Source organism: Giraffa tippelskirchi, chromosome 7 (genome assembly GCF_054371585.1).
Source record: "Giraffa tippelskirchi isolate mGirTip1 chromosome 7, T2T-mGirTip1v1.2.pri, whole genome shotgun sequence".
Taxonomy (NCBI): Eukaryota; Metazoa; Chordata; class Mammalia; order Artiodactyla; family Giraffidae; genus Giraffa; species Giraffa tippelskirchi.
This window is the reverse complement of record NC_137281.1, coordinates 52,451,260-52,475,027: the sequence shown is the minus strand read 5'-3', so window position 1 is coordinate 52,475,027 and position 23,768 is coordinate 52,451,260. Positions and strand designations below refer to the sequence as shown.

The following is a 23,768-nucleotide window of genomic DNA, read 5'->3' as shown; positions in this document are numbered from 1 at the left end:
CGGGTTTGAGTTGTAATTTACATTTGGTGAAATCCACTCTCTGTGTGCGCATCTGTGGGCTTTGACGAGTGTGTGCAGTCAAGTAACCCCCACCACCGTTGAGACAGACTGTCTCCATCACCCCAAGAGGCGCCCCCGCTCCCCTCCTCCGTGCCCCTCGGGACCAGTCCCCTCGCCCTCCTGCTGGCCCCCGCTGGTCTGAGCCGTGGCTATAGTTCTCACGTATTCCAGGATGTCATACAAACGGAGCCGCGTGGTACAGTAACTCGTAATCTGCTTAATGTTCTCTTAAGAACACCTCTTAGAGCGGGTTTTCGTTGCTCCCCTCAAGCAGAGAATTTATTTTTTTCCTTTTTATCTAACTCAGCCTTTACCCCATGCAGGAATCTCCTCCACTGTAGCCCTGATCATCGTGTTCAGATTACCAGGGAATTATCAGTCCTCTGTAAAATCGTCCCAGCAGTGTGAAAGTACCCAGGATGAAGGAGGTCCTCGGTCTGCACAGGCTCACACCTGCATCCGGAGAGGGGCAGGGGGCTTCCAGTCCCGATCTGCCCATTCCCCTCGCAGACCTCAGGGGCTCCCGTCCAGGGTCTGTCCACGATGCTGACAATAGTGTCAGCAGTAGCTGTAGCAGCAGCGGTTTGCTTTTCTTAGTGAGCCTTTTACGTCAGGACAGTTTGAGATGCAAAGCTGCAGGGACATACAGAGAACTCCCATATACCCCACACCCCCTTTCCCCAGTTGTGTTTTCGTGTGCGGGGGGTGGGATTGGCCTTGCTGTGCGATATGCAGAGTTTCAGTTCCCTGACCGGGGATTAAACCTAATAAGCCCCCTGCCTTGGAAGTGCAGAGTCGCAACCACTGGGCCACCAGGAAAGTTCTCCCTGCCCCCACCAGCGGTTAACATCTTAGAAAAGCATGAGACGTTTGTCACAGCTAATGAACTCATACTGATGTGCTGTTACTGAAGTTCACACTTTGGTTTCCTTAGTTTTCCCCTAATGTCGTTTTTCTGTCCCAGCATCTCATATGGGGCTCCAGTCCATTTACTCATCTTGTCTGCGTAGACTTGGCGGGGGCAGATGCTCAGACTTACCTTGTATTTGGTGAGCACCGCTCAGGTGTTTTGAGGACGGTCGCTCGGTTGGGGTTTGTCTGATGTTTTTTCTCACAGTTAAACTAGAATTATGGCTTTAAGGGAGGAGGATCCTGGAGATAAAAAAGTTTCGTGTTTCTCACAATAGTTTATTTTTACTGAGTTTTTCAGTGTGTTCCAGATACTGTGCTGAGCTGGTAACAGATTGGATCCCCTTTAAATTCTATTCTACCTAATAAATTCTCATTCTACCATTGGCGGAAATGGTATCAAGAGAGGTACAGTAACTTACACAAAGACACACAAGTAAGTGGCTCAAACACAAAACTCATTAATTCTCCAAGTTTTGCTTTTTGCCAGTACTACTTCAAATAGCAATACATCTGCTTTTTTAAAAAAAATAGTATGTGTTTATTTATATCCAATGTTTCCCGAAAATGCTTGTGCTGAAACTTCTGATCAAGGCCACCTTGAGACAGCTGCAGCCGGGTCATGAAAAAAGCAGGCACAGGTGGTCAGCTGTCCCCCGCATCATACTAAGTCTCACCTGTCGTGGTCATCTGGAGCGTGTTCCCACGGGCTTGGTGTGGGGGTGGGCGCCGGGCCTCGCCACATCTCAGTCTCCAGGAAGCTGTGGTGGGAAATAGAAGCGTCCAGGCTTTCTGCTCACGTGCCCAAGGTGCAATTCCAAATGAGCGAGACTGGCCGTTTGCTTGGTTTGGATAATCAGATCTGCCCCATGTGCTCACACTCCGTACTGTTGTGGGATTTTCGAATGGGTTTCCGTACCCGTCGCTGGGTGTGGCCCGGTGATTTTCTAGATGCCAAAGCGACTGCGTCCTAGCCCCGTGTTCTCTGGCTTCTCTGTTCATCAAGGGGACCATGGGCTGGGGTTTAGGAACCAGCCAGACCATGAAAAGGCAGAGAGGTGGCTGTGGGCCGCCAAGAAAAGAAAGACCTTCAGTGCATCCAGGCATCCAGGTGCCATTGCTTTCTAAAGGAGAGTTCTTTAATTTATTAATTTATTTTTAACTTAATATGTAAAACTAGTAACCAAAGCCTCTTCCCAAGTATGTTATACATGCATGGGCATTTTTTTACTTAGGAAAATCTTCCTTCATTGAGGAGGTAAACCCATCACCTCCTAAACATCAGGCACGTGAAGCAGAGCAGGTGAAAGTTCCCACTCGCGTTGTGCTGAAAACACCAGCACGGAGACAGTCAGCGGGAAGCACAAGCATGTTCACACAAATCCCCGAGGCCCCTGCTGCTGCTGGTCTTCTCAGGACAGGACGTGCAGTCGGGGCTGAGTCATTGATGCAGAATATTGAGAACGTGACAGCACAGGGCTGTGGAGCAGGGCAGAAGGGCCATGGGGAGCCCACGTGTTTGCCTTTGGGATGCATTGGCAGACCATCTTGGCTGGACATGGAAGCTGCCTGGGTTGGTGCCAAGGGGTAGGCCATGGGCCGGAGAGAAGGGCCGGGTGAACTTGGCTCCCCACCCCCGCCACGGTCTGGGCGGCCTCTTGGCTCATCTGGACCCGAGGAGGAGGCTCCAGGCTGTTCCTGCTTCCGCCCACTCGCTCCACGCAGCAGTCCAGTGACGCTCCGAGAGCTGCCCACAGCCCTGCCCCTCCCGCCGTGGGCACCCATTCCCGGAACCCCGCTGGGCCTTCCCGTGCCTCCAGGTGCAGCCTGCCCACCTCTCCACGGCCTTTCTCACCTGCTCCCTGTCACTCCTCCCTGAGCGAGCACCCCCAGCTTGTGGCCGCTCCGGCCCTTTGCACTGGCTGTGGACAGGCCGAGACGCACTTTCCCTCCCTCGTTCCTTGGTTCACCACAGCCAGTCCTGGTTTTTGGTGCAGTACTTGCCACTCTCCCGTCGCTGGATGTTTGTGTCTGTCTGTCTGTTGTCTCTTTGCCCCTCTGGGCTTCTGTCTTGTTCACTGCTAGATCCCACAGCAGCCAGCACGGGGCCTGGGGGGTAACAGGTGCTCAGGAAGTGTCTGTTAGGTGACTGACAGAGTGAGTGAATGAATGAGTTGATCGATCAGTCCCTCTGACTACCTGCCTGACCGTGCTAGCTGATCGTATCAGGGAAATTTGAGGCAGCTTAAGCCTTCACCCCTTTTCTGCTCCTAAACCACCACCACCACCACCACTGTGTCTCAGTTTTGGCATATAGGAATTGAAAATAAACAACTTGGTGGGCAGAAACCAACACAATACTGTAAAGCCATTATACTTCAATTAAAAAATTAATTTAAAAAAAAAAGAAAAAGCCTCATGGAGGTCCTCAGTCCTTAGGGTAAAATTTGCTTGCTGGGCCCCAGATTTTACATTGCTGTGTCAGAGCTTACTGATCAGGTTGGAGATCCCTGAGCCAGCAGCCAGGCGGCCTTGGGCCAGTCAGGTGACCTCCTGAGTCGCAGCTTCCTCATCCATGCAGCAGGGGCGGCCCAGCACCTGCTCTGGGGACGGTCATAAGAGTCAAAGGCACTAGCACCTGCCGCATGCTTGGGGTGTCTCGGCCTGTGTCAGATTGCGGGGGGTGTTAGCTGTCACCCTTCCCAGCTGGGCCATGCTCGCCTCCGACGCTGCTGAAGTCTGGCTTCCCGGGCCCCGAGTGCCAGGGACACGGCCTCTGGGTGCCTGGAACCTCCGCTCCGTGACAGAGGAGCTCACTCAGCCATGAGTGACTGTGCATTTCCCTCTCCCCACCCTCACCCTGGCACTGACTGATGATAACCCTTACCAGTCGCCCCCTTTCAACACAAGTCACTGAGACCTTGCCGTGTGCCAGACCCTGGAGGCAGAGTGGGGACCCAGACAGACGTGGCTTGATCTCACAGAGCCATGGCCTGGCCTGGAGGGAGACAGCAAGCAGACGGCACACACAGGTCACAGTGATTGAGATGGATGTAGTGAGCATGCAGGACCCGGGGAGGGGTGCGGCCAGGTGGGTTTTGGGGTCTGGAGAATGGAAGAGGAGATGCCGGGGTGGGGGGTGACTCCCGCCTTTCGGGGACAAGGGGCGGGCTGAGTGCTGTCCACAGGCCCGTGTCGGGGTGCATGGAGAAAGAGGGGATGGGTGGGGTTGGAGGAGGTGCAAGGCCAGACGCAGGGGGCCCGTGGGTGGAGTTTGTGGTTGGGTCACCGGGAGCCCCTGAAAGATGGGAGCAGGGGCGTGGAGGGATTGAGTTTACCAACTCAGAACGCAGCCCTGAGTGCCAAGCGGGAAACATGTATCTGCAGGGGGAGACAGGAGGGGAGTCCAGAGGGCGGGGGGCTGTGACCGCTTCCTGGGCAGGGGAGGGTGGTGGCTGGGACACGGTGAGGGGTGGAGCGGTCCTGGCTCCGGCCACGCTGGGCCCTACAGATGCCCGGAGGAGCACTGCCCAGGCCTCGCCCCCAAGGTGCTCCCAGTCTAGTCCCGACTCCGCACCTCCCGAAACACGTGGGCGGGTGTCCGCCATGGCCCCTCCCTCCAGCTGAACGCCGCCGGCCAGGAAAGACCAACTCCTTTGGTCTCCAGAGTGGCCAGGTGTCTGTACCAGCTCCGTGTGCTCGTTGCTACAGTGAGAATGTTTTCCAAGGCGGTTATTGTGCCTGATCTCATAATCAGTGTGTGTCCTTTTTTTTTTCTTGCTGCAGCCAACTGGGTACATGGAAAACTCAGTCTCCTACAGCGCCATTGAAGACGTTCAGCTGCTGTCCTGGGAGAACGCCCCGAAGTACTGTTTACAGCTCACAATTCCTGGGGGAACTGTCCTGCTGCAGGTAGGACATGTAAACATGAACAAGCACTTTCTGCTCCGTCCCCGCTCAGCGCCCTCCTCCTCACCCTCGGAGACGGCCAACTACCAAGAGGAAAGATTGTTTGACTTGGAGTGTTTTTTTTTCCTCCAAGTACAGGAAAGGTGTAAATCAGGGCTCACTGGGGAAGACAGAGGGAGTGTGCACAGGCTGGGCTCCCGCTGCGCGCCTGTCCCCACCGAGCAGCTTCCCGCATTGTGTTTTGGTTTCTCCTAACAAAACCAAACCAGTTTTCTGGTCTCCCATTTTACAGATGAGGAAACCAAGGCATACAGACACAGGCTTTAAAAAGCTGTAAAAAGCAAGTAAGCGACAGATGTACTGCCTTCTGTTGTACGTGAGCGAGGAGGTTTCTCACTTTTCGTTAATCTTAGTCTGTTGAGGCCCTGATGGAAGTAGGAGCCCTCTCCTTGGGAAAGAGTACGTGTTTTGTGTGTATTGATCAGGGACTGTAGGTTGGAAATGATGCAGACGTTGTTCAGATCATCTGAAGCATGAAGAGAGTTTGATGCTGTAACTGCATTACGTAACGGGGCAGTCTGAGAGTGGACTTCAGGCACAGCTGGACCCAGGAGTCAGATGTGATCGTGAATGTGTAATCTCTCTCCATTTCCTGGCTTTGCGTCTGTGTGCTGGCTTCACTGTCAGGCAGAGGCTCCCCATGTGATGGGAAAGACGGATGTCTGGCAGCCTCAGGCTGCATTCTTGGAGTCTGTAATCCTTAAAAAATGTGAGAGCCCACTTTCCTTTCAGTATCTTCCTATCAAGTTTCCTGGAAGATTCTGATTGGCTGGGCTGTAATCTGATTCACCCCCGGGGGACTCCTGCCCTGGGTTCCTCACCCACCTTTAGCACAGGCAGCTGTGTACTCTTGACAGCCCTGCCAGGACCTCATGGATGGGGAGAGGCGGGTCCACCAAGGAAGGAACTGAGGCAGAACTAATGACACGGTGCTTCAGTCCATACACGTGGCTCTGTCATTTCAGGGGGTCCCGCCCCCGTGACTCAAGGGGGGTTTTCTCAGCACCCCCCGTCAGCTTTCAATGGCCTACCATTGTCGCTCTCCCTTGGGTTTCCAGCAGGGACTCAAGTCAGAGCTCCTTGTCCAGAGGGAATGGACTCTCACCTCTGGGAGAACGGTTTCCCTTGGCCTCTCTTTCAGGAACGTTTTCTTTCTAACTCTGTCACTTCTGGGAGACCCTGCTCTGAGCTCAGAGAGATGCTCCCTAAAACTTGTTTCAAAAATGGCCACTGGATTATTCAACGATGCTGGAGCCGAGAGGCACAAGGTTTGGCCTCTGAGGAATGTCGAGTGCCGGAAGCTGAGCGTAACAGCTCATGATCCTTCAGGAAGACTCCAGCCTTTACGGTCATCCCTCTGAGGACGCCAGAGGCACGCCTGCCTGTCTGTCTTCTTCCTAAATCTCTCACAGGCCTGCAGGTTTTCTCCTAGCCGCCCTCCCCTTTTCTCTCCTCACCTCCAGCCAGCAGCGCTTTCCTTTCTATCCTTCCTGCCCCTCTGTGATGGTTGTACCTTCTGTGAAGGGAGTGGTCAGCTCCAGCCCCCTTGGGCTGGTGGGGAGCAGTGGCAGGAGACTGGGGGCGAGGAGGGCAATACTAGGAATCCATGGAAAGCGGAGAGGAGGGGGCTGAGAAGATCCCCTTGGAATCACAGAGCCCCGAGCCTGCTGTCCCTTGTGCGGGGTGTGGGGTGGGGAGGTGAGTCAGCCCCTCTCCGGGGAGAGAGAGCCACAAACAAACCCCCTAGAGGTAGCAGCTGAAATTAGGCCTGTCCCCGAGGGCTTGGACTCACTGTCACCCTGGGGGTCCCGGGGAAGGCTCCCCATGGGTGGTGATACTAGAGTTGGGTGTTGAGGGGTGAGTAGGAGTCTGCCGGGATGGGACGCCCACTGTGGGCAGAGGGAAGAGGGGGTGCGAAGCCTGAGAGTGTGGGGGCCGTGGACAGGAGGGGGCGGCAGCGCAAGTGCTGCCTGCGAGCCCAGAGTTGTCGGGTTGCAGGCAGCCAGGCCCCACAGGTCATGTCAGCCGAGCGAGGGAGCCACAGTGCTGTTCTGAGGGCCGCAGGCAGCCGCCGAAAGCTCCCGAGAGGTGGGGGGACGGTCGAGGGACCGGTCTGCTGGCCGAGCAGACGGAGCATCCGTGAGCCCCCCAGGCGGGCAGGCCTGAGGGAAGCCTTGCAATCGCCCTGCCCCCGGCAGAGGCATCTCCCAGTGCTTTGAGGCTGGAACGGGCAGCGTCCCCCGAGGAGGGATCCGCAGACAGAGGGGCAGGGTGCTTGGAGGATGTGGGGTGCCGGGTGTCGCCCGAGTGTCCCTTTGATCCCTCAGGGGCCTCCCGTCAGCGCTCCCCGGGCCGGGCTGGCCGCGGGCGGGCGGGCCGAGGAGGCGGCCAGGTGGGTGCAGCCCCCGCCGTCCCCGGGGTCCCTCCCGGCTTGCTTCCCCCTTGTCATCCCCTCCTCCTCGCCCTCCTGTGGTTCACGGGCCGCAAGTGGCCGCCTGGTTGTCTAAGCAGGCTCGAGGTGCCGTGGAGTTGGGCTCCAGGCTGCAGTTCCCGAGGTGATGAGGCGGCCCCCGAGGTGGCAGGCAAGGCGCCCCACACAGGATCTCCTCCTGGTCGGTGGGATCCCCTGCCTGGGGGCTTGTCCAGAGTCACGCAAGGGGCCCAGAGCAGGGGTGTGACAGTAGTCACCATGCCCCGGCGGGGGTGGGGGGTGAGGGCCGAGCATGGCGGCGAGGCGCGCTGGGGGTCAAGGCCACGCCGCGCCCGGGTGCTGCCCTGAGCCGTGCTGTGCCCACAGCCCACCAGACGCACAGGGTCGTCTGTGCTTAAGTCCTAGTTAATGGATCAAGAGGGCAGCTCCTCTGTCCACCAGCCACACTCCGGGTGCTCAGGATGTCCGGGTGCCAGTGGCTCAGTCCTACAAATGGCTCCCATCCGCACACCAGGGCTGAGATCCCAGAACTTGTCATCCTGACCCCTGCTGCCCCCATGGGAATAGCCTCAGCATGGGTGGCCTGCGGGCCCCCAGCACCCCTGCCTCCCCGCATAGGGGTCCGTCCTGCGGCCTGTTTCTACGGAGGGGCGGTGTCTGGGGGTCTCTGCCCTGTCTCCCCTGCAGGCTCTGTCTCTCTCTGATACTTCTCTTCCCTCCCCTCGCCTGTCTCTGTCTGTCCCCTGATGCACCTCACTCTCTGCTTCTCTTGCAGTTACTTCTCCCCTGGGGTCTTTCTCCAGGCCTCTCTCTCCCCCCGACCCCTTCTCTCTGTGCGTCTTGACCTAAGTCTCTCTTCCGCTCTCTGTTTTTTTCCCTCTCCACTCCCTACCCCTCATCCTTACGTAGCTGCTTTGTGAGAATTTGAGCCCGTGCCTCACTCAGACCCCTGGGAACTGACCTGAGTTCAGGGAAGGTTCAGGAATGCTCTCAGGGAACTTCCCTGGTGGTCCACTGGCTAAGACTCCAGGCCCCCTCTGCAGGGGGACCGGCTTCCATCCCTGGTCAGAGAGCTAGATCCTACATGCCACGGACTGAGACCCCACGTGCCGAAACTAAAAAAAAAGAAAAAGATCCCACGTGCTGCAACTAAGACCTGGCGCAGCCAAATAAATGAATATTAATAAACAAAGGACAAACACTCTCAGGCAGATGGTCCTCCTCCCCTGCTCAGAGACACTGCTCAACATGCCAGCAGGTCAGGTCAGCGGACACAGGCGCCAGCCCTCCAGCCTGGGTCCGACTGGCGTGTTTGTGGATGTTTTGCATGTTTCAGCGTGAGCTCCCTAATGGCATGTTGTTAGAGTCCCTGGGTGCAGAAAGGACCCATTTATCTTCTTTCTTCCCCTGATACCCTGTCTGCTGGCATTTCATCGTGAGGAGTAATTCCAAGAGCCCATGAACAGTGCCGGGCGGAGGGGAGGGGGGTACTCCTTTGTGCCTGTGGAGTCGGGGGGCAGAGATGAAGACCTGGATCATCTCCCAGGGATCTCTGCCTCCCCAGTGGGTGTCCAGTCACTAATGAGAAGCGGACAGAGCCCACTGCTCGGACAACAAGGTCTCAGGCGAGCAAGGGGACCCTCCCCGCCCTACCCCGCTTTCTCGAGAGTGCTACCACATTCTGGAACGGTTTCCAAGACCGGCTCATCTCAGTGATGTTCCCGAAAGCCCCCGAGGAGGCCAGGCCACTGTTTACCCCAAACGCTGGCAGCCAGGGCAGGACAGGGCGGGTGCCCTCCTTACTGGAAGCCAGAGAGAGAGACCTTTTCCGGCTGCACAGCACGTGCTGTTTTTTCCCCTAAGAAGTGGGGCGGGGAGGGCGAACCTGGGAACAGTCACCCACCGTGCACCCTTGGCTGTTTTTCTCACCTCTCCAGACAATACAACAATGAGAGGGAACTTGGCAACTTTCGAAGAGGAAATTAGGCAGAATTTGCCTGGAATGAGGCCCTTGCAGGATTCGAAAGATTTATCGCCAGGAGAGGCCAGCGCCGGCCAGAGCCTGCTTCCAGGGCCTCTTTCCCAGGCTGGGCCCTGAGCTCCGCTGACCGACCCTGAGGATGCAGCGCTGGGCCCTGGGTCCCCTGCAGTGGGGCCGGGGGCTGTCGTCCAGGCTCAGTCGTCCCCGTAGCAGTGTGGTGACTCTGTCCCCGCTCTGTCCACTCTCTGCTCTCTTTCACCGGACGGCGCCTTCAGATGCCTACCCTTGGATTCCGGACATCTCCCCATGGCCTCTGTTCTTCTCCAAAACTCGACCAGCTGGAGGAAGGAGCGGGAGGGCTTGCTCTTGCCGTGGCCTCCCTGTCTCCAGCATCGAGAAAGGGGTCGTGACTACGAGGGTGTCACACAAGTCACCTCCCCTCTCCCAGAGCAAACTTCTGGCCCACCCTTTTATTTGCAGGGTGGGGGCCTCACTCTGACCAGAGCCTCTCCCTTCATAAGCACAGCAACTTCGGGTTCCCCAGCCCGGTTCCCAGGACCCCAGCAGTACAGAGAGCAGGTGGTGGGGTCACACCTGCTGCCAAAAGGCAGAGTACCTTGAACGTGGTGGTTAACACTGCACAGGTTTGAGAATTCCCTGCTGATGCAAGGTTAAGACTTGGCCCTTTCCCTGCTGTGGGCCCAGGTTTGATCCATGGTCAGGGAACTAAGATTCTACAAAAAAAAAACACAAACCACAGATTTGTATCCTGACCATTCTGGAGATCTGAATCCAACACATGTCCCACTGGGCTAAACATCAAGTATGGGCAGGGCTGGTTCATCTGAAGCCCTAGGGAGGAATCCATCTCTGGCTTCTCGAGGCCTCCTACATCCCTGGGCTCATGGCCACCTCATTCCGACCTCTGTTTGCATCTCTGACTCTCATCTGATCCTGTCTCCCTCTTATATAGACCCTCGTAACTACGTAGGCTCACCCAGAGGGGCCGGAGTACTAGCTCCCCATGTCAGAGTCCTTGACTTGATCCGCAGAGTCCCTTTGCAACAAGGTAGCACATTCCAACTAGTCCATCCTAAAGGAAATCAGTCCTGAATATTCATTGGAAGGACTGATGTTGAAGCTGAAACTCCAATACTTTGGCCACCTGATGCAAAGAACTGACTCATTTGAAAAGATCCTGATGCTGGGAAAGATTGAAGGCAGGAGGAGAAGGGGACGACAGAGGATGAGATGGTTGGATGGCATCACCGACTTGATGGACATGAGCTTGAGTAAACTGCGGGAGTTGGTAATGGCTAGGGAAGCCTGGCGTGCTGCAGTCCATGGGATCACAAAGAGTCAGACACGACTGAGCGACTGAACGGAACACATTCCTGAGGGTTAGGACGTGGACAGTCTTTGGAGGCCCCTCATTTGACACACCATACCTCCCCTGTCCCTGATCGCCTCGGTGTGTTGAAAAGCAGAGAAATGGTCGTGGGCCTGAAGCATGCTGGAGCGGCTCATTCCTGCCTGTATGAGCTCCCGATAGCCACCAGGATCTTGTGTTAGCTCTGGTCCAGGGACGTCCCCTGGGAGCCTGGAATCGGCCAAGGAGCGTCAGTGTGGATGTCCATACACACCACGATCGGGGCTGTTGGTCCAGGGGAGCCTGCTGTTATGCGTTGGTCAGCGCAGCACTGGCTGTGGCCGCCCTGCCCTGACGCTTGCTGCTGGCAGCGTTTGCAGGTGTGGGGCACCATGCTCAGTGGGCCCCTTCCATGGATGCTCTCATCATTTGGGGTCTTGCACCTCACTTCCTGAGTGTGGGCTGCATTTGGTCACTCTGATGTCCAAGAGCTATCCTGAGACCACAGCTCGGTCAGCACCGCCAGGTGACCCCCCGTGGGCCCTCTGAGGGGGCTGCCGGGCCCCGTGGCAGACTCACCCGCGGCCTGCCCTGCCCCGGTCAGGTGTCGCAGGCTTTGGGTCCTCAGGGAGCTTGAACCTGGGGCTTCTGGAGACTCGCTACTGCAGAGGTTCCTGCATCCCACGGAGGGTGTCCCCCAGCCTGCTCGCCCTGCTCAGAGCAGAAGCACAGACTCACGTTGCCTCCAGGTGCTGGTGTGGAGCCGCTCGGAGTTTTGGATGTGTCTCCGAGCTTGCAAGCCTGATTCCCAGCTCTGCGGGCCACTGAATGGGTTCATTTGCTGCAGCTCAGAGACCTTCCCAAACTGACCTGGGCGAGCGGCTGAGGTTTCATCTGTGGTTTGCCGGGGATCGGGGAGGCCATCTGTAAGAGCTGAGTCTCCTTGAATGAAGGTGACCCCAGGATGCACACGCTGGGTGCATTCGTGCGTCTGCATGCGTGTGTGTGTGTATGTGTGTGTGGCTCAGGAAAAGAAGGCAGGCATTCTTGCCTAGATAGAGGTGCTGGCCTTTGTCAGTCCCTTGCCCATCAGTGTTGCGACCACATGGAACGGCGGGCTGGGGCTCAGACAGGGGATAGGCGCTACATTTCTACCTCAGGGGTGGCCAGCGGCAGACTTGAGATGCCGTCACACTGTGGTTTCACCGTGAGTCAGACTGCTGGGTCCAGGCCCCGGTTCCTCCCCTGCTGCCTGTGAGCCCCGGGGGTCGAGTTCAACCTCTCAAGCCTCAGTTTGCTTGTCTGCACCACGGCCAGCAGTGCCCTCTCCCCAGGGTTGACCTAAGGATGGGATGAGCTCACCCAGGCATAGGGCCTAGCGTCCAGCGCCCGGCAGATCCGCCGTGAATACTGCCCTTGTCATCAGCAGACGTGCTGGAATCGGGGATGAGAGCCATCTGACCCCACGTGGCCTGGAGACTCAGAGCTGCCGTGGTGTCGGTCACAGAAGGCCGAGCTCCCCGAATGGGGATGTGTAACATCTAGTAGTTCTGCCTGAGGCCAAGGCTGGCTGGTCTCTACTGTGGCTGTCTGCAGTTGGCAGGGGGTGCAGTGGTTAAACCCACAGGCTTGGAAGCCAGGCTGCGGGTTTCAATGCGGTCAGTTGACGTGAGCGTTCAGGGTCTCAGTTTTTCCCTGTTGTGAAACAGAGCGTTGCCCACCTCAGAGGACAGATTACACGGATGACAAATGGCCTGGCGCCTGGAGCACCCAGGCAGCTCATCCCTCTCACCCCCTCACCTTATACCTCTCCCCCACTCATCCCAGCCCCTTCTCTGATCCTGAAGAAGCTGAGATAACGTGTGCAGTTGAAGCTCTTGCAGCCACCAGCATCTGCCCAGCAGAATAAGCGTTAGGCGACAGAGTGTCTTATTTCAGACGAGTCTACCAGGTGACCGCTTCTGGTTTGGTTTTACACATGAGGGGTTCAGCCTGGTGCAGGACCTCATGCTGGCCCGTAAAATGCTCTGAGGTGCTGCTGGCCGGTGGCTGACCCCACTGTCCTATTCTTCTCGTTGCAGGCTGCCAACAGCTACCTGCGAGACCAGTGGTTCCATTCTCTGCAGTGGAAGGTAAGTCCTGGCTGGTTGCTCGTTTGAGGTGCCACTCTGTTGCCCGGAGGCTGGAGAGCAGGGGTCTCTCACCCGCCGTGCACTTTGCCCTGTTGTCTGAAAGCCTTTACCTCCCTCTTGGATGGTCGATACTTTGCCCCCTTGCGGTGCCAAAGCTGTGTCCCTGCCCAGTTGGCCCCTGACTTGCCTGGGAACCTTGCAGCGGGCCGGCTTCCGTAGACCTGCTTGCTCTCAGAACAGGAGCTCACCTGAGCGGCTCCGGGGGGCAGGACTTGAGGGAGTCCAGGTGATGCGTTAAAAGTGACTTTCAAAGTCAGCCGCAGAAAAAAATTTATCAGAGATGCAGAAGTCCAGCTGTATTTCCGCAGGCTTCCCTTCCTTTCTGCTCTCTGGTTCTTTGGCCTGATTTTCAGGTTCTAGCTCCACATGGGATGGTCCCCAGCTCTCTAGCACAAATGGTGAATTAGTCCCTGACTGGTCGTGTTCAAGACCCAGGGGCCAGATCTGTGCAAAGTGTCCCCCCCGACCCAGAGAGTCCACATTCTGCTCCGTGGCTAAGGACCCTCACACCCTGCCTCCTGTCCCCCGCCTCCTGACCTTTTAGTTTAGAACAAGCACGGCAGGCCTTGCAGAGCAGCAGGTGTGGCTAGGATGACCAGTGTGCGTCCCAAGCCGGCACCTTTACAGTAAGCTGGAGCGCGGTGGGGCCCAGCGGCTGGCCCTGGGTGGGGTTTGAGGCCTTTTGTCGTGTGGGGAGGACCAGGGGACAGTTTGCATTCTTCTCATGCCTTTGGAGGGGCTCCTGTCGCAGCTGGGCAGAGGACAGAAACCAGCCCCGGAAACTGACATTCCAGGTCCCCTAGAGGGCCACCCCTCTCCCCCTCTGACTGCAGCAGGGCCTCTCACTTGTGCCCGGGTGGCTGTCTCCAAGGCTGAGCCTGAGTCTTCAAGCTGGGCTGCACAGGGAAGGGACTGGTGTTTACCGAGCGCCTGCTGCATTGTGCCTCTTGTGAGGCTGCTCATTATCATTGCTCCCATTTTCTCTCTGGGGAAGGCAAGGCCAGACCCGAGCCCTGCTCCCACAGCTGGTACAGGTCCAGGGCTGGGTTCAGACCCAGGCCACGCCTGTTCCTGGGGCTTCCTGAACGCAGGCGGAAGGCCCTGGGAGGCACCCGTTTGTGGCGCTGGCAGGCGCTGCTCAGACCTTGATTTCTGCAGGGACATCCTCTCTGAGGCCTGATTTCTGCAGCCAGGTGTCCCGGGACAGGCAGGGCCTACATCAGGACCTGCCAGCGGGCCCTGGGAGGTGAAGGCCAGACCCGTCACGGGGGAGAGGAATACAGGTGGTGTGACGTGGTTCCTGCAAGGAGAGGCTACTCCACTGCTGTGCACAGCAGCGGCCAGCTGCCCAGAGGTTTCCCTCTTCTGTCCCTCCTCTCATGCGCGTTTTCCTTGTGTGTCCTCAGTGAGTGAGCACCTTGCTTTCTCTTAGCTCAGGATGGAGACATACTGCCCACCCGACAGGCTGGGGAAACGTCTCTTTGAACAGGTGGCCAAGGTCAGTGTCAAGGAAGAGGTGGTCTTGAGTGGATTCCACTCTGCTTGCCGCCGTGCCCTGGTCCACATTGTCTCCAGCCGTTTCCTGGAATCTCTGGGAACTCCTGAAAGGCAGTGCTGGTGACATGTGTGGATACTATGCAGCTACGAGCGATGACTAAGATGGTAGGCATGGAAAGTGGAGCTTCGGGAGACTGTGACAGCCAGAAGGATGATTTAAAGGTGACAAGTTCGAAATGTACGAATTCGGGCGCATGTGGGGTTCAGACAGTTGATTGAGCAAGTACAGAAGTGGGGAGCCCTGGACTTCTAGCAGCTGTCATCAAGACCTGGATGTCTGCTCAATTTCGCTGGTGGTTGGTTTGTTGATGGTTGTTAAATCAGTTAAATTTTATTTATTATTTTTCCATAGCATCGTTTTATTTATTTGTGTGCTGGGTCCTTCTTGGTTATCCCTCTTAAATATAGCAGTATGTACATGTCGATCCCAAAAAAACAAAAGTAAGCACACTCAGGTCAGGGTATCAAGGAATCAACAAATGCCCAGCAGTGAGTGGCCCTTTTGCCAGGTGAGGGATGGGGACCTGTGTTCTCACTGTTTAAGCGCTTTTTGTTGTAGGCTTAGGAGTGTGTAGGGCTTCCCTGGTGGCTCAGATGGTAAAGAATCCACCTGCAATGCAGGAGACCTGTGTTTAATCCCCTGGTTGGCAAGAGCCCCCAGGGAGGGCATGGCAACCCACTCCAGTATTCTTGCCTGGAGAATCCCCATGGACAGAGGAGCCTGGTGGGCCGCAGTCCCTGGGGTCGCAGAGTCCGACACAACTAAACACGGCACAGATGAGGTGCTCGTACTTTTCCCCTTTGACACCCCCGGCCCCCCCCCCAATAATTTAGGTATGCTGCCACCAGATGGCAGTGACATCTCAGGATCAGCAACCTGATTTCATTCCTGTGACTCTTTGCCACTCAGTTCTGATGAGACTGAAGGGGAGGCACTCTCCCCGTCCTTATAAAATGGCAAAGAAACAAGGTGTTTTTGAGGTACTGCTGGCTGGTGAAATGAGCCAAGAGACCCAGGGTCTGAATCCTGGCTCTGTAGCCTATTCATCTTACGGTTTGCAAAGAGTTCATTCAATCAGACACAGTTGCTGAGTACCTGCCACGTACAGGGTACATCTAGGCGCTCTCCTGTTCCTTGTCATTCAGCACATGTCAAGGCTCAGAGAGGTCCAGTGACTTGCCTATAGTCACACAGCAGATTTCAGTATGGATCCAGGGGCTGCCCCGCCCCCTGCCCAATCCATCTGTACCTGATCTCAAGCTTCGGCCTCTCAGCCCAACTCGGGATGTGTCCTGGTTCTCCTGCCTGATACCGCCACTCTCTCCTCCATATTTACCACCGACCGTTTGGGATTTTTCTTTTTTCTTTCCTTTGCTTTTCTCTACCTTTAACTTAAAATCAATAGAACATCAATTAAGGACATTCAAAATCCCACAACCTCAACTTGCGTTTTTAAATTCTCTTAAGTATTTATCGTTTTTCCCGTACACCCAATGCATGTACGCGTTGTAGCTACAGGACAACATAGGGAAAACTTTCTGCTTGTAAAGAATGCTACCTCTTACCTGCTATGTTCCCGTAGCTTTATGGAGTCTTTACCCAGTAGTACTGGGACCCACCAGGGCATTCTCCACAGGTGTGGTCCTGCCTCCAAAGGGGCCAGAATCAGTGTTTGGGGCTTAAAAATACATAAAATGGCACCCTACTCCAGTACTCTTGCCTGGAAAATCCCATGGATGGAGGAGCCTGGTAGGCTATAGTCCATGGGGTCGCGAAGAGTCTGACACGACTGAGCGACTTCACTTTCACTTTTCACTTTCATGCATTGGAGAAGGAAATGGCAACCCACTCCAGTGTTCTTGCCTGGAGAATCCCAGGGACAGAGGAGCCTGGTGGGCTGTGGTCTATGGGGTCACACAGAGTCGGACACGACTGAAGTGACTTAGCAGCAGCAGCAGTTATTCCAGTGGTGTGTAGAGAATGTAGTTCAGTCTACTCAACAGAATCTTGTTTTCTAGAATTTAACCTCAATGGAATCAGGGCGGATTGGGATGGAGATGTTTTAAAAGGCTCCTTAGGGGAACCGTAATGAAAAAAAATAATAAAAGCTTGAGAACCACGGCTCTAGAATCAACCTCCAGGTGCACTGTGGAACAGGCAGAGTCTGAGTACAGCACCCGTGTGACGTCCTTACCTCTCTACATCCTGGGGGGCCCGCGGCTCTCGTGGCCTCAGCTCTGAACTCCAGTGCACCCCGACCATCCCAGCCCACCGGGAGTGTTTCCTCCAAGGGGCGCTGGGCTTTGAGCGTCATCTTGGCTCACCAAATGGTCTGCTGTTGTTGATGTTTGCAAGTAAGGGACTCCGAGCCACACTTGTCCAAGATCCCAAGGCCCCCAGAAGGGGACAGAGGATGACCTTCAACATCTCAGGCTCCGGGCCCCCTTCCCTGCCCTCTCCTGTCTGCAAGCAGCTCTGCTGTTCCTCCCGGCCTCCCACCCTAGGGCAGGCGGGTCAGGGAGGTACAGGGGGAACCCGGGGCCTGGAGGAGGAGGACAGGAGCCAACAGGAGCCGGCTGGGATTGCGGCCAGCCCCCCAGGGTGCGCCAGAGCAGCGCAGCGTCCTTGGGGCTCCCTGGAGAGGCTGGCCCTGCCCTGCTGGGTTTGGGTGGTTTGGCCCCCAAGGCTGATCCCTGGGGGTGTGGAAGCATAAACAGTCGTCCTGGGTTAATGAGGCCTCGTTTCTGTCTCAGATGCACTTGGAAGCCACATCCTGTAGATGCAGGCCTGTCCCTGCGCGTCAGGCTTTGAGGGGCCAGGCCTCTCCGTGTGCACGAGGCCAGGAGGGGCCAGGCCAGGTCTGTGTGATAGAGCCAGTGTGTGCTTCAGGCGGGAACGGCCGGGCTGTGTTTACAAAGCTGGGAGGAGACTGGCCCATCCCTGGGTTCCAGGCGAGAGGCCAGCTGCTTGAGCTGTGCGGGACAGGCCGGCCTGAGGCCGGCCCGTCCAGCTGCGCAGGCCCTGGACCGCAGGCCCTGAGGACCCGGCTGGGAGGCGACACGCCCTAAGCTGCCCTGAAGGAGCCCCGAGAAGCACGATACACCTGCTTCGTGTAGCTGGCACTTCTGGTGCCTCCAGCTCTGAAAAACACCTTCTCGCTTCCTGAGAGGGGTTCTTGGGCCATTGCCCAGAAGTCTTGAAAACCAAGGTGATTTTCCTCCGGGGGAAGCTGGGGAAATCCCAGTCCAGGCCCCCATCCTCCCCAGCCGGCCGCCCGGCCACACCGCTGCCCACCCCCTGCACCCCTGAGCAGAGTTTTCCCAGTCCCTGAGGCGGCCACCACCGCTCGGTCACCCCTGTCCAGGGCCTGTCCCTCTGCTGGACAGAGTAGGTGGGTCGAGAAGAAGCCGGGGTCCATGCCTGTGTGTGCATGTGTGCTGCGGGGAGACCGTGTTTTGAGTACATTGGGTGTGGGGTGTGTGTATTGGGGCCTCAGTTTTCTCGTCTGTGAAATGGAGAGATCACTAAGTAGCACCTTGCTCACAGGTCAGCGTGAAGACGGGCTGCCCTGCCAGGGCTGTGGGAGCGTCACCACACATGCCCTGGTCAGAGCGACCAGCGGGTACTCACCGGCCCTCACAGTGCCCTGCATGGACTGTCTGTAAGGTCTGGCGGGGGGTGGGAGGCAGTCTGTCCTCAGAGGGCACTGCCTGGCTGGGAGCACCCCTGTCAGTACACCCGCTGGAGCTGTTCTACGTGGTCCCAGCTCCCCTGTCTCATGGATGAAGGGACCCAGGGAATGAAGGCCATTGCCAAGGACAGCTGCTCTTCATGGTGTCACGATCTCGCTTCCACATCATGCTCCTCCTGTGCTGAGCCGATGCCAGCACCTCGCTCAGCGCCCTGTAGGATCCCCACAACTCCGAGAAGGGGCCTCGGCCTCCTGTTTCCCCATCTCACAGTTGCAGAGACCGAGGCGGAGAGGTTAAAACACTTGCTCCAGGGCCCGCAGCTATTAGTGGCAGAGCTGGGGCCTGAACACAGGTTTGACTCCAGCACCTGGTAGTGTAGCCACTGGGAGCGGGGCTCCCGGTGCACATGTGTGTGCACACAGATGCGCACACACACCCGCACCAACAGCTCCCCGCTCACACCTGCGGGATGTGCTCCGCACCGTCCCCGTCGCCTGTCTGCCCTCACGCCTGGTGTGCCAGGGGCCATGGCGTCCTGTCTCGAGAGGCGTTTCACGAGAGCTTTACATTTTCCTCTAAGCCTCACAGCCGTCACCGAGAGGATTACGTGAATTAACCTCTGATGGGACAATCCCCTGCTTCTCATGGGAGAGCTGATTTTCTGGGACACGGCAGATACCCCTGGGCCTGGCCCCAGAAGGTCACACTTAGGACCAGCCGCTTACACATCTGCCCAGACACGCGGTGTCCCCCAGACCCCCAGACTCGAGCCTCGAGGCTGTCACCTGCCCACGCCTCGCTCCTGTCCCCTGGGGCCCTGGGCCACGGGCTCCTGGGTGACTCATGCAGGGCTTGACGTGTCCAGAGGGAAGGCGGTGCCCCGTGCTCACCTGCTGTTTCCACGCGGCCTGTCCCCCTGCCCCACCGCCTGCTCCCCTCTTCCATGACGGTGAAATCACCCTTAAGGCCACAGGGAGGCCAGTGACTGCCCTGCTCCTGCCAGTCCCCGCCTCATGGCGGGTCTCACCCCCCTAATGCCCTTCCTGGCTCTGTCTTCCTTTGCACAGACCTCTCGGCAGCTGTGGCCAGGTCCTTAGACGTGTCAGCGTGTCCGTCACATCTGTGAGGAGGTCATGCACAGCTGACCACAGGGTCTGCTGTTGGGCCTGTGGGCTGTGCCCATTCTCCTCAGTTACAGACAGTGAAATCATGACTGTCCGCTGTAGCCAGGCTTTTACTTCTTTCAAACTCCTCTTTCAAGATAGATTTCCAGAATAGTGGGTGCTAGGCATAGAGTAGGGATGTATTTTCTTCGGTGACTCTTTCCACATGTTGCTAATTCGCCCTCAAGAGAAACATTTCTAGCCCCAGACTGCCCAGGTTCCAACCCTGGCTCCACCCGCCATGGGCTGTGGGACCCCTGGACTGGCTACTTTCCTCCGTGGACCTCTTTTTTTCGTCCTGAATAAAGTGGGGGTCACATTAAGATCAAGCCTCTTAGGTTGCTGTGAGAGTCACATGGGTTAATAGCAGTAAAGAACTTAGAAATGGCACCTACCACTGTGAATAAGCCTTGGATCAGTGTTAATTATTCTTTTTTAGTGATCAAGGTCTCTTTCCCTCTGTGTAGATAGTTTCCAGAAGACAGGACTCTGGAAGAAAGAAGGCACGTGCAAACAGCACGCGTGCCGCCCACCCCCAGGGAACCCCTGGCAGGCGTCACTAATCAGTCACTGCACTCAGTGATCCCTCGGGGCAGACCCCTTCTCCACGCAGCCCCTGCGGGTCATCCTGAGTTAACAGAGCGAAAGCTCCCCCCGACCCCTGCCGCAGTGACCTCCTGGACCTGTGGAGACTGGGCATGACTGGGAATCCACGTCCAGTCCTGTCAGCTCCGGTCCGTGTCCCGTGTCTCTTTGAAGCTTGTTCTCGGGAGCCTTTGCCAAGCTGCCCAAGAGGTCGTGAGTGTCGGCCTCCTGAGCCTGAGTGAGAAGGTGAAGGGGGGTGTGGGGAGTAGGTTGGGAATGGCCAGGAGAGGCCTCTTCGGTCCTTTCACAGGTCTGCTTCCTCCAGGTCCAAGAGGCAGGAATTCCACCCAGATTAATTTCTGGCACTTGGTCAAAGAGGGCTTTGTGACTTCCTAAGAGGGATCAGAGGGATTCCACAGAGAACCGTGAGAGGGGGGCTCCCCCGCCATGAGGCAGGGGGCCCGTCACCATCCAAGACTCCAGGGGGTGCCCAGCGGGAGGTGCCCCCAGTGGCAGAGCCGAGCCCGGGGAGCAGAGGCCCTTCCCAAGGCGAGTCCAGCCAGGCCGCCCCTGCACCTGTGCTCATCACAACCCGCGGGAGGCCACGGTCTCCAGCGACTCGCAGCCACAGCTCCTGGCCCCTTCCCAAGGCGAGTCCAGCCAGGCCGCCCCTGCACCTGTGCTCATCACAACCCGCAGGAGGCCACGGTCTCCAGCGACTCGCAGCCACAGCTCCTGGCCCCTGGTGGTTCATCAGGGGCCCTGAAACTAATAACACGGGAAGCTTCAGGGATTGAAACTAACAAGTGGCAGAGGGCAGGGCGCCCTGGGGAGGAGAGCTCGTGCTCTTGTGGGCTTTCCTTGCAGTAACCAGAGAGAACAGTTACTAGGCGCATACTAGCGTCCAGGACTGCCCGGGGGGCTCCCGTGCACACTCTCTGCCAGTCTTTGTCTTGAAGCGGGAGCGGAGAGGGCCAAGGAGCTTGTCCACAGCCAGAACTTGGCGGAGCTGAGATTTGAACCCTGGGTGGTTGGTGGGTCTCCAAACTGCTTCTTTTGTCAGAAGAGGGCACCGCCTTGGGCATGCAGAGGGTGGGTGGCATAGTCCCCTGTCTGAGCCCACAGGGGCAGGGAGGCCCCAGTGAGCATCAGGCCCTTCCTCACCCAGAGTTCTCTTTGGAATCGATATAGAGCATTTTGGTCTGTGTTTGAAGTAGACTTTTCATTGAAGGGATAGCATACATATAGAAAAGTACACAGATCAAAAGGTACTGCTGGATGAAATCCCACAGATGCTTATAGAATTGATCTTGTAACCACCCAGTTTGATACAGAGAACATGACCACCTCCCTGGAGCCCCCCTCCCCAGCTCCCCCAGCCCCTGTGCACCCCATCTCCCACCAAGGGACCCACTCTCCTCCCTTCCCGCCACGTGGATTCGTCTGGCATGGACCTGACCTTCACGTAAATGGAGTCACACAGCCTAAACTCCTGCATGCCTGGCTCCTTCGGCTCAAAGTTACTTATTTAAGATTTATCTGTGCAACATATAATATCCTGTGTAGAAGTGATTTATGCATTTGCTTCACTCAATAGCTTTCTGTTAAATGAGTAGACTATTAATTTGTTTATTCTGTTACAGACAGAGATGTCCAGGTTGGGGCTATTATGAACAGAACCGTTATAAACACGTCTCTTAGTGAACATACATTTACATCCTTTTGAGCTCAGGCCATTGGGCAGGCAGAGGGTCCCTTTTGGTCAATGCTTCCCGAACACTTACCCAAAGTGATCCAAACCAGTTTATACACCTGATAGCAGAATACAGGAGTACTGAGGTGGGACATTTAAAATTGCATTTATTAAGGTTTCCTCTGAATAGTAAAAACTATTACAGAGAAAACTGGAAAAAAAAAAATGTGCCACCATCCGTAGACCTCTGTAAACACTTTTAAGTTTAAAAAAAAAAATGGAGCTATAATTTAGACATAACAAAATGCACAAATCTGTCAGGTCGCGTGGGTTTTGACTGCTGTACTTGCTTGAGTCGCCAGCACCCGGGTTCCCGTCAGCCCGGACAGTTCCCTCCTGCCATCTCCCCTTTCAGTCCCTCCCTCCCCAGATATCTGCTGATGGCAGCTAAGACCAGTGACAGCTACACATGTACTCGGTCCTTGGGAAAATTCTGAAAGGTGTGAAATGCACAGTCTCTCCTCCCTCAAGTCCGTTTTCCCAAAGGCAGTCCTGTTAGTTTCGTGGAGCCCTTCAGAAGGTTGTCATCAAAGATCCTTTTAAAGCACCACATGGATTTCATTACCCACGCTGGGCGTTCCTTGCTCCTTCAGCGTTCTGTCACGTCTGGTGGTTGATCTCACACACAAGCTCCTACAGCGCACTCGGGTCTACCTACCTCATTGCTTTTTGCAGTTTTGTAGTAGTTCGTTCAGACAAGGGTCAAGCCCAGCAGGACCTAAATCTTTGAGTGAAACACTGTTGTTCAGACAGGAAGTTGAGTGTCTGAACGGACAGGTGTTGCTGCTGCCCATCATCCGTGGGCCAGGGACAGCGAGGGGCACTAGTATAGTCTCATCCCTGTGGAGCCCTCTAACCATCTAACTATCGCACTCGAAAGGTCAAGAGTGCAGAGCCCCAGGGGGCCCAGAGGAAGCACTTGCTTGAGCCCCAGGGCAGGAAGCAGGGGATTGGGGTTTGCACCACATCCCTGGGACCCCAAGCCTGTCCCCACCCTGCGCTGCCCCAGCTTTGGGCTCGGGGACATCAGACACCCCACAACGCCCGCATGACGGCCTTCCTGAGGCCTCAGAAGGGGCGAGTGACAGCCGGCTCGCCGCACAGCCAGAAAAGAAGTGCATTTGTGGGTTGCTTCTCTCTCTCAGACGAGGAGGGGGCCCGGGGGCTCAGCGTGTCATCCCACACACGCTTTGACGGGCTGATGACTCACCCCACCACACAAGGAAGGCTTCCACGTAAACGCTTTGCGGGTGAACTTGTTTTCTGCCGTTTAAGGCAGAATTTTTTTCTCTCCCTTTCTTTCTTCAAATAAGTCTGTAAAACGTAAATGGGAGGCTGTCTCTTGACCAGGAAGACCTTCGGTTCTACAGGAGTCTGTCGGGGGGAGGGGGCAGCAGTGAGCCCCCCAAGCTCGGGAGGCTGGCAGCTCTCGGCAGGGTGGGGGGCCTGCCATTCTGGGCTTGCCTCTGAGGCTCCTGCCTGACTGTTGGCTCAGAGATGAAGCCAAACAGAGCCTCCAAAAAGAGCAGCACCTGTCCCCGCAGAAGGACTAGGTCCTTACCTCACCCGGGGATCAGAAAATACCCCGGGGGCAGCCTGCTCTCTGGATGGAAAGGGGTTTGGGAGGGAGGCTGATTGATCCTGAGACAAGGGCAGAAGCGCCATGGCCCCGGTGGCCGTCGTCCACACCTGCTCACCTGGTGCCCTCTTAGACCCCAAGGATGGTTTTGCAGAAAACTCTGAAATGGACAGAGAGCCCCTGTCCAGGGTCCTAAAGCCACCCAGATGGAGCCTGCCGACCTTGGTGGCTGGAGGCCACAGTGGCTTGTGTCCACATGGGAGCTGGAGAGGCAGCAGGGACCAGACAAGTGCGTGGCTAGGATCCTTTGGCAGAACGGATGCCATTCTGAGGTCATCCTTTGGCTTACCTCTGGGCTGGAACAGATGTCCAGGAGCCCATGGAACCTGAAAAGCACACCCAGGAGGTCAGGGACCAACTCGACATTGAGTGAAGGTGGTGGTCTGCTGCAGACCCTTGGCGACTGTTGGCTCTCAGAGCCTGTCAGCATCTGCAATGAACTTTCCGTCTAGAACAGTTTTTATTTC

At 56.5% G+C, this 23,768-nt stretch overlaps 1 protein-coding gene across 1 annotated transcript in view; it reads left to right on the top strand.

Annotated features, from left to right (window-relative positions):
• CMIP (c-Maf inducing protein) overlaps nt 1–23,768 on the top strand; it is a 205,276-nt gene that overhangs the window by 125,411 nt on the left and 56,097 nt on the right. The window contains exons 2-3 of the mRNA XM_081514173.1: nt 4,756–4,881; nt 12,801–12,851. Coding sequence (XP_081370299.1) covers nt 4,756–4,881; nt 12,801–12,851 — 177 coding nt within the window. The remainder of the gene's footprint in view (nt 1–4,755; nt 4,882–12,800; nt 12,852–23,768) is intronic.